At 56.1% G+C, this 10,055-nt stretch overlaps 1 protein-coding gene across 4 annotated transcripts in view; it reads right to left on the bottom strand.

Moving 5' to 3' along the window:
* Nucleotides 1–1,829: 1,829 nt before the first annotated feature.
* The window catches only part of TACC3 (transforming acidic coiled-coil containing protein 3), a 23,103-nt gene continuing 14,877 nt past the window's right edge, over nucleotides 1,830–10,055 (bottom strand). For 3 of the 4 annotated variants that reach the window (XM_010591353.3, XM_064286137.1, XM_010591352.3), the window contains exons 10-16: nucleotides 9,805–9,909; nucleotides 9,390–9,466; nucleotides 9,258–9,301; nucleotides 8,110–8,270; nucleotides 5,634–5,740; nucleotides 5,311–5,431; nucleotides 1,830–5,031 (exon numbers count right to left, since the gene is read on the bottom strand). In XM_010591353.3, coding sequence (XP_010589655.1) covers nucleotides 4,966–5,031; nucleotides 5,311–5,431; nucleotides 5,634–5,740; nucleotides 8,110–8,270; nucleotides 9,258–9,301; nucleotides 9,390–9,466; nucleotides 9,805–9,909 — 681 coding nt within the window. In that variant the 3' untranslated portion in view covers nucleotides 1,830–4,965. The remainder of the gene's footprint in view (nucleotides 5,032–5,310; nucleotides 5,432–5,633; nucleotides 5,741–8,109; nucleotides 8,271–9,257; nucleotides 9,302–9,389; nucleotides 9,467–9,804; nucleotides 9,910–10,055) is intronic. The other variant, XM_064286138.1, reaches the window with a different exon arrangement.

The following is a 10,055-nucleotide window of genomic DNA, read 5'->3' as shown; positions in this document are numbered from 1 at the left end:
CCCAGTGTGACACCGAGGGCTAGTGAGGACCTCGATGGTTGGGACCTGGCCCTGGGTCCCTCGTGGGTGTGAGGGGCCCCTGGGTTCATGGCTGTTGTCACTCTTGTGCCTGCACTGGGCTGGCCTGAACTCACCCTTAGGGCCCAAACCTTGATGCTCAGTGGGCATCTGGAGTCCTCAGTGGAGGACCCCCCGTCCCCGCCCTACTTCGCCCGCGCCCTGCACGGCCTGCCCCCGAGGCCAACACAGGTCCGCCCCAGGATGCAGCGCCTAGTGGGTTTTGCAGGTCCAGGCTGGGCCCGCGCAGCTTTCACCTGGAATTGCCCCTCCAGCTGTCTGATTCTGACGCCTGGGACACGTGTGGCAGAAGTGAATCACAGGCAGAAACCATTTCGGGGGAAGCAGGGAGAAGGGTGGGGCGGGATGGGAGGAAGGGGTGCGGGGTAGGGACGAGCCTGAGCCCCTTCCCATGCCCGGAGTCCTCCACCCCACCCCCATCCCTACCCCAGGGCCCCCCTGAAAGTGGGACAGGGACATGCCCACCATTTGCCTTTACAGGCGAGTGGCCTTGTGGGGGAGATGGGTCTGAGGAGGAGTCGGGGATACTCATCTCCAGGTTGGTTCTGCAGAGCGCCCCAAGGCTGGACCTGGACCAGGGGGCCGGGAAGCCTTTCATGCCCAGTGTGGCTGCCTGACGGGGTCAGCGCAAGGGGCTCCCTGGGATCCCATGCCACCTGGTCCCCTGTCACTGGCTGGTTTTTGGCCACACCACATCAGCCATTACCCCTTACAAGGGACAGAGAGGTAGGGGAGGCAGTGTGCCTGGCCGGTCCTTGCACTGCAGCTCACAGGCTACAGCGAACCCTGGTGGCAGCTCGGAGGCACAGCTCCACTGGTCACGTAGGGGCCTGTCCTTGCCAATTCCCCCACCCAGTCAGTGCCCCACCACCCCAGTCCCACAGTGATCAGTCCTTGGTGGGAGGACCTCAGGGCTTGGGGGCTGGGCCATCACCAGCCCTGTGCCACCCATGAGCAGAGGCCCACGGGCAGGTCCCGAGATGCTTGGAGGCCCCCAAACCCAATGAGTCTACGAGTCGGCTGCTTGCCTGACTGAGCCTTCTGACCTTGGACAGCAGCTCCCCCCCTCCGCCCCCGCCAGCTGATGAGATAAAACACTGTTTGTTGGAGGACCACTCCTTAGGCCTGAAAGGGAATATCTTGTAACTCGGTGGCCAGCTGTGTTTTTAGGTCCTGCGCCCTCTGCCTGCTGCTTGGCTCAGTGGTTCTCATGGTGGCAGCACCTCTTGAGAGTTAGAAATGCAGCTTCTTGGCTCCCCAGGCCTCCTGATGCGGACACTCTGGGGGGGGGGGTGTCCTATCTGTGCCCTCCAGCAGGTTCAGAGCCCTGAGGGGTGAGAGCCCAGCTTGGGGCCTGGAGCCATGTCTCCAAGCCCAGCGGCCAGTGTCCAGGCCAGCCCTGTGTGCACGACCCGTCTGTGTCCAGGGGGTCCTGGCTGCCCCTACTGGCTGCCCTGCCTCCACTGGGCCTGTCCCAGTGTCCCCCCACTGCCCCCCACATTCCACCTCTTGGCCTCTACCCACTGTACCACGCTGTCAGAACGTACAGAACGCAGGACTGGTGTCAGATGCAAGCACAAGGAGTTCGACAGAGCTCAGTCCAAGTGCTCACTGAGCATGCAATGTGGAACCCTTCTTTGCAGCCAGGCTTGCTGCGTGCCAGGTCCTGGGGTTGGCACTGATGACACAGCCTGAACACCCAGCTGGGACGAGGGAGGTCTGTCAACTCAGAGACCCTCTTGTGACCACTATTTCATACTTCTGAAGCTTTGTTTTAGGGACAGAGTTCTGTCATGAGTTACAATGTCTGTTCTGGTTAGTTGCCTTACGTTATCAGACAGGGTTCTCCAGAGAAACAGAACCAGTTAGCTCGTTGCATTGGCTTCTGACTCAGGAATTAGGAGTTGGCTTATGTGACTGTGGGGACTGGCAACCCTGCAATCTATAAGGCGGCCTGGCAGGCCCACTCCTCATATCCACTTCAACAAATGTTCCCTGGACTTGTCTGTATAAAGTAGAAAAATCATCCAGTTCTTTTGGACAGTAGCGTACCTCCTCGTGGCTCGATTTCATACCTCATCTTTTGAGGCCTACTGAAACTTGCGTGTGGTTAGGGGCGGTGGAGAATCAGCAGCGGTGTCTTGAAAGGCAACTACCTCTGGGGAGGGAAGCCATTCCAGATTCCTCAGGCGAAGCCAGGTTAATCTCCTCAGCCGGGTGGAGGGGCTGCTGTCACTGGCAAAGAAGATAGAAAAATGGCATAGTGGCCTCAGACCTCGTTGTCTGGCTTCAGGGGAGTGAGACAGGAGAATCCTTGTCAGCACCAGCCCAGAGCAGACGCCCACGAGGTGGAGGTCAGGCTAACTCTTCTCTTCAATCTTTTATACTGACGCTGACACCAGCCACCCCTCCCATGGTGCTCTCTACTTCTCTGCTGGGTTTGATAAAGCTCTGCGATGGCCACACTGGTCTGTTTGGGAAGTAACAGGTTACAGCTGAGGATCAGGAAGGATTTGGAGTGCAGTTCTTTGGTCAGGACAGCTTCTCAGCCATGCCCTCAGGCAGGCCCTTCTCTCTGCCGTGCATGCCACGTGAGGACAGGCTCCTCTCAGCCCTGGCTTCTGCCCTGCTCAGGCAGGTGTTATCAAACTCTTTAGCTCCGTTGATAAGCGCCTAGAGGCACCCCACTCCACCGGCAAGCCCTCTGCCAGAAGGTACTCAGCTCTCTTGCTGCGTGGGCTGGGAAGCCCACTGTGCCGTCTTGCACCGGTCTCCTGGTTCTGCTGCTGCTGTTTCTCTGACAATAGACTGCTGTGCTTGCCACCCCTCGCCATCTCTGGTGTTACAGATGTCTCCTAGGTCTAAGAGGTTCTCGATGCAGGGACCTTGGGTCCAAAGGATGCACTCCACTCTTGGCTCTCCTTGACAGTAGTGATGTCTCCTTTCCTGTCTCTGGGGTTGGCTTCCTTTAAGCCTAGCAGGATGACAAAACTGACCAATCCCTTCATTAGGGTTCCATCCACCTTATTCGCATAGTCCTACCCCTGCAGGAGTTCAATGGACCTTATTTGTATTATTAGCACGCTGCCCAATCCCCTTGGTGGGCCATAAGCACCTTATGTGCATAGTCCCACCCAGTTCATGGGAATCACAAGACCATGCGTGGCTACAAGGGCCATATGAAGTAATTCACTACACCACAGGGGACTCAGCAGAGCCTAGGTATTCAATGTCCCCAGCTTCTTCAGGATCTGCTCATATGTCCCCATTCTAATTTTCAGGATTTCATTCCTTCCTAATCAGTGCCCTCACTTTAATAACAGACACTGTGAGGTTAGGAATTCAACTTTCACTGCAATTCAGCCACTTACAGATGAGACTCTGGTTTTGGTTTCCAGCGATCTCAGCTCTGAGGCTACAGGATATAACGGTTTTTTTCACGTCATAGACACTTTCAGGTCATTTATGCAGCACTTGAGCTAAGAATTTGAAGCCCTGAGCTCATCTTTTTCTTTCCCCACTTTCTCCAACACAGGAGCAACCAGCTAGTCTCCTAAGTTTGACTATAACGACCTAAGTTATCAGATACATGATAACACAGAACCTTCCCTATTCCAAGTATTTTACTGTTGTTAGGTGCCCTCGAATCGATTCTGACTCACAGCGACCCTGTGTGACGACCTGCCCTACGGGGTTTTCTAGGCAATAAACCTTCACAGGAGCAGGTCATCAGGTCTTTCTTATACTGAGCCGCTGGATGCCTCCGAAGCCCTAACCTTTTGGTTAGCAGCCAATGCTTAACCACTGTGACACCAGGGTTCCTTATGTATTTGATTAGGAATGTCCAACGGTTATGTTTTTCTTATCTCTATTGCCACATCACACCATGGACTATCAGTGCCTTCTTTAGTACAGGAAATAGTCATTAGTGGCTTTCATTAGTGGCTTTCAATTTTACCAGATTAGAGAACCAACTCCAGAAATCCCAGAACCAATTGGAAAACTGTTCTTAAGACTCTATTCCTCTAGAATCTCAAAACCAAAATTTTATGAGTTCTCCAGAAAAACAGAACCAGTAAGGCAATTACATACACAAACTTAAGGCAGAATTTCTTCTTCCTCAGGAAATCCTCAGTTCTGCTCTTAGGGCCTCCAATGGATTGGATGAAGTCCACTCGGGTTGTCTAGGATAAATCTTCTTTACTTAAAGTCAGCTGATGGTAGACGTTAACCACTTTTACAAAATACTTCCATAGCAACACCAAGATTAGTGTTTGGTTAAATGACTGGGTACACTATGGCCTAGCCAAGTTGACACATAAAGCTGACCACTACACCTCAGCAGTTGATAGTTTTGCTTACATTAGATTTTCACCTGTGGTTGTGAGGTGGAGACACACTTCCCCCGACCCCAGTGCCATGTGGATGGTCTTAGAAGCCAGGGCTGAGCGGGCAGGACACGGTCCATTCAGGGCTTGTCCCTCTTGTCCCTGCTCCTTCAGCTGGGCTGCATGCCCCACAGAACGTGCCTGCAGGTGGCACTAACCCTTGTGGGTTGAAGTGTGCCCATGAGGAGCTACAGGTGTGGAAAGCCCATGTGGGACAGAAGTGTGGGAAGGCTGGGGCAGGGTGGGTGGCAGCAGCTGTGGGCTGGTTCAGCCCGAAGCCAGGGCACCTTTACTGTAATCAAGACCGGAGATATGCAACTTCAGAGCTTAAACCTAAGGGAAATTTTATTTAGTCTTCATGTAAAAGCAATCTAGTTTAAAAAGTTTAAAGTGAGAGAAAAGGAAATACACAAGACCTGTTTGGAGACACAAAAATGGATGGACAGACAAACACATGGACAGAAGGAAGGAGAGAGGGCCACTGACGAGTGATTTCACATCAGATCTTTTCCATCTTTGAAATCAGGTCATCACAGATTCTGGTCAGTTCTTCGTTTTCTTTAGTCTAAAGAAAAGAAAGGTGAATTGCAGAATGCTCAGAAGGGGTGGCAACAGGCCAGGGTAGTCACTGAACTCTGCACGGAGCAGGACGGGCTGGGAAGGAGTACAGAGCACTGTCAGCCTTCCAGGATGTGTGCCCAGCCCAGAGGCAGCCTGCAGGGGCCCTTCTAGAAGGTGGTCTTGGACAGCTCCTACAGGCTGCAGGTCTGAGGATCCAGGCAGAGTTGAGCAGAGAGCCAGGGCCTCAGGACCCTGTGCCGAGAAGCCCCAGGTGGAGCTGTACCTTCTGCTCGATGGTCTTCTCCAGTGAGTGGACACGCATCTGCTCCTTCCTCAGGCTTGCCTGGAAGGCCAGCGCCTCCGCCTGGGCCTTGCTACGGACCTGGGTGATCTCCTCATTCGCTCTGGAGACACAGATGAAGGAGGCTGAGCCCAGTGGAGGCCTGGGCCTGCCCCCTCCCCAGACCAGACTTGGTCTGCAGACCACCCCCACTCAATGTTCTGCCCGCTGCTTCGTGTCCTCTGAAGTGGTCACGGGTCTGCCACTAGGTTTGCCAGACCTTTCTCAGTTCCCGTCTGCCTGTGTCCCTCACTCCAAGTACTCACAGGGTGAGCTTCTCTTCAGCGTGGGCCTTCAGTGCTTGGTATCTTTGGCTTTCCTTCTCAATTCTCAGTATGTAATCCTCAACGCACTTCTTCAGTGACTCTTCATTCTTTAAAAAACAAGATGTCAACTGTAAACCATGAGTGACTTGGTCTGAGACCTCCCGGTCTTGGCTTTTTTGGAAACCCACAAGGTCAGTTGTGCTGACCCCGAGGCTCTCTGGGACATTAACAGGAAAACACATGAGGCCTTGGAGAACAGCATGTCCTGTGTTTCTTTCTGAAAACGGTCATGACCAAGCCCACCCTAATCCAGAACACAGCAGGGAGGACAGGGCAGCGGTGGGGCCAAGGGGGGCATGAGCAAGTGAGCGCTGCTAAGCCGTGGCTGAGCCCCACTGCCCACCAGAGACTCCCCTACCTACCCCGGTTCCCAGGTACAGCTGTCACCCTGGGACACCCACCACAGGCACATCCCCCAGTCTGAAATCAGGAGTCAGGATGCCTCCTCTTCCCACCAGTTCAGGATGGCTCCTGGGCCTCTTGCACTTTGGGATGGTCCCACATTCTCAGCAGTGGCTGTCTCCCTGATGTGCAGAACCCCAAAACCTATACCCGGGAGCTAAGTGCTGCTGGGGAAGGGCCATACACCCGGGTCCACCCAGCAGCTCTACCCTCGGAACTCCCTCCCCGAGGGTCCCACGTTCTTGGTCTGTTCTCTCTCTCTCCTCGCTCACTCTCTGTAGCATCCCCCAAGTCTCAGGACTCTGGCGTGCACCCCCGGCCTGGGCCATGGTTAAGCCAGCGGAGGGAACATGCCTCGGTGCAGACATGGGTGGACTTCTGAGCACCACAGGGGCTGTCAGTCATGCTCCCTGTGGTACGTGTGAGAGGCACATCTCACAGTCACCGCTGGCTGTGATGCCACCACCGTCTGGAACTTCAGTGGGCCTGTTTCTACTGATGTTCACTTGTTTCCCTGTCTCCTCACATACCTGGTAATTGTGTGCCAGACGTGACATGCAAAACCACAGAAATAACTAATGCTTTGAGACTAGATCTAGAGTATTGACGCTCGCTTCTGCCAGTAGCTGGGAACAAAGCCACTGAAGACCACCTGTCAGACATCAAGAACTAAGACGATCTAAAGCAAAGCCACAGTGTGCGCTGGCACCAGCTCAACACGATCTGGGTCTCTACCTGAATATCTATCTCCCAGCCCTCTCAGCAACGGGCTCCACCAGCCTCCAGTCACCTGTCAGCAATTGTCCTTCCTCCTCTGACATGTCCAGCAGCTCTCTCAGCTCTTCAGCAAGCTTGGGCTGCCCCGCCCGCTAGTGGAAGTCGTGGATTTTTCTCCCCCAACCCCTCTGCAACTGTGCCAGTTACTGCAGATTGCCTTCCAGCTCTAATTCATCCCTCAGCTGTGTCCTGGGGTGATGGACAGAGCTCCTGTAAGCGTCAGCGCTTCTCCTTGGTAGGGGGCACCGGAGGGACAGGCAGGAGAAAGTGGAAGGCGCGGATGGAGCTGTGCCAGCCTCATGCCCAGAACACTCGTCCCTTGATGACCCCAGTCCTGGTGCAGCCTGGTCACCACCTTCCTGTGCCTCTTCAACATGGACACCACGCACTCCAGGGCTCCTGTCCCATCAGAGCCCAGCTCTTCCTGCTCACCTGCCCCCCTCTTAGTCTGCTGTCTCTGTGGCCCCCAGCGCTGCTGCATGCCACCTTCAGCTTGGCTCGCCCACTACCACAGACCAGCTCCAGCCCAGGACACGAGCCAGCTCCTCTGCTGTCCACAGGGCCCCACAAGGTCTGAACCACGCCTTGGAGATGGTCCTTCCCTTCCGCAGGTGATTTCCTCAGACCTGGGGCCTTGCAGAGTTCTTTAACACCTTGTAGTAGTTCTTTTATCACTGTGAGTCTTTCTTCACGTTAAACCACCCCTGTTTAAGTTGCTGCTTGCACCTGATGTGAAGGCAGCCAGGCCCGTTTCCAGGATGTGGGTCTTCAGAGGTTCTTTGCTGCCTGGACGCAGTACTGCCTCCACATGTGACAGACATGGCTGTACCTTCTGCCTGTTCCCTCCAGATTCTTCTTGCCACCTGAAGCATGTGCCCCACTGTGACACTCCAGCCTGCACTAGCTGCCTTGGTTCTGTTCCAGGCCATGCTTACATGGGACCTCCCTATGCAGATGGCTCCCCTGGGCCCCAGGACACCAGTTCGCCTCTCAGTCTGGGTTGGGTCACAGACTGCCACCTCCCGTCCATACCAACTGAATGCACGCCAGTGCAAAGAGAAGGTGTGGCCGTATGCTGAACGAGGTTATTTTCAGAAAGGAGCCTGATGGGCTTCTGGACCGCCAAAGGTGACACCATAAGAGGTCAGCACAGTCTGGTCTCTCCTGCCCACTGTCTACTCGGGAACACTTGGACAGGACTGGGAAAGATACTGCCCCGTGTCCCCACATGACATACCTTGTGGTAGCCTTCAATCACCTCCTTCTGCTTCTCAAGCCGCTTGAAGAGGTCAGAGAAAGACTTTTCCATGGAGTTCAGGTCTGTGGTAAGCTGATCTCGTTCTTTCAGAACCTTCTGGATCTTGGCTTCGGCAAGCTCCTTCTCTTTCTTAGCCTCCTCTTGAGAAAAGATAAGCACGGGTGCATAAGCTGCGTGTCACAAACGACCCAAAACGTGTGCTGAGGAACGAGGGTGTGGCAGGGAGAGGAAGGCAGCAGCCCAGGAGTGCAAGTGCTACCACAGGCCTTTGGCTCCTGGCACCCTGAGGTGGTCAAAAGGGGCCAGGATACAGCTGTCTCGGCTCTCCACACCAGGACCCGGGCAACTGGGCAGGGGTGGTACTGAGATGCCAGCAGCCTAAGACTGACAGCAGAGACCTCTGAATAGGAAGCGTGGCGCCGAGGTACCCGCAAGGAAGAAGCAGCTTCTCCAAGAGGCTCAGGTTTGAGCTCTGGCCTACAGTCCTGGAGACGGCTATAGACAGAGGACCTGGACCGCCCGCCCCAACCAATGCTCAGCCCCAGGGAGACCTGTTACACGGCCTCCGAGATGCTCCCCATCACTGTAGCAGCTGCCAGGAGCCCGTCCCTGACCAGGTTGTCCCCAGTGTGCCTGGTGCACACGCCTCAGCCATAGCTGTGGACACAGTGGCCATGTGAAGGTGGCTAACAGCTCGGGCACCACCTGGACCGGCCTGGACATGCTGTCAGCTGATGGGGGCCGGGTACAGCTGGGCCAGGCCTCCGAGTGGGGCCGCATTTCTTCTGCACCCCCCACCCTCCATTGCCCGGCTACCAGCTCAGGGTCTGGCTGATCGGGCCTGATGTACCATCTGGTGAGTGGACACCCTCCTGCTCTGGTGGAGAACTGACCAATCCTCCCACGTTCACCTCAGACACTCCCCTCGCTGTGGCGGGGAGGACTCGGGGCACACTGAGGGCTGGAAGGCAGGACGTGGTCAGGAGAAGAGGGGCTGCAGGAAGAAGGACACCCACCGCAGGACCCTGGTGCTGACCCAGCTGTGCCCCAGTGTTGCACAGAACCTGGCTTCTGGAGCCGGGGCAGACACCACGGGGAGGCCAGGATGGGGTGCACTGGGCACTCACCTGTCACCTGGCGTGCAATCCCTTCAAACTCATCCATGATCTTCCTGTGGGGAGAAGAGCAGACAGGAGCTCCAGGACCCACTGGGAGGTGGAGGGTCAGCCCCAGTCAACCCCAAGGGATGGCAGGCTTACCCCATCTCCTGGTTCTTGGCATAGAGCTCCTCACACCTGCTCTTCAGCTCCAGATTCTCCATCTGCAGGGTCTTCACCTGCACACAACACCCGCCGAGTCAGAGGGTCAGGGTCAGGGTCAGGTGGTGGCGGCACCTTCCTCAGCTCATGCTGGGTGTGGGCTGAGGCCGCCTCCGCCCACCCTGGGGACGTGGGAGCCCCGACCATGTGGGTGCAGATGTGTCACCGCCCCCCTGCAGGGATGTGACCAGGTCTCGCCCTCAGTGTCTCCAGTGACACCCTGAGTTACAGGAACTGCAGTGGCGCTCCTGAGGACAAAGTGAGCTCCTCGATGAGCCCAGTGCCTTGTCGCCACTACAGCCCAGGGGCACGATGCCTCCCCTCCCCCAAGGCACCGTCACCGAGCAGCCCTCACCGCAGCATCCAGGTCCTGCTGGCTGTACCGCAGCACGTCCACGATGGGGCCCACTTGTAGGGGTGGGCCCCCGGGTCCCAGGACACATGCGGGAGGGCTCGGTACCTGGAGGACAGCAGAGACAGCTATGGGACAACATGGCCCTGACCCCGCCAAGCCTTGCCTCCCACTAAGCTCTAGTTCAACAGGACAGGCCCGCCCAGCTCAGCCTGTAGCCCCCGGGGGACTCCTGGGAAGGCCCCAGAGAAAGA

The sequence above is a fragment of the Loxodonta africana genome, chromosome 5, assembly GCF_030014295.1.
Source record: "Loxodonta africana isolate mLoxAfr1 chromosome 5, mLoxAfr1.hap2, whole genome shotgun sequence".
Classification (NCBI taxonomy): domain Eukaryota; kingdom Metazoa; phylum Chordata; class Mammalia; order Proboscidea; family Elephantidae; genus Loxodonta; species Loxodonta africana.
Note: the sequence above shows the minus strand (reverse complement) of the source record. Positions and strands in the feature narration are given on the sequence as shown.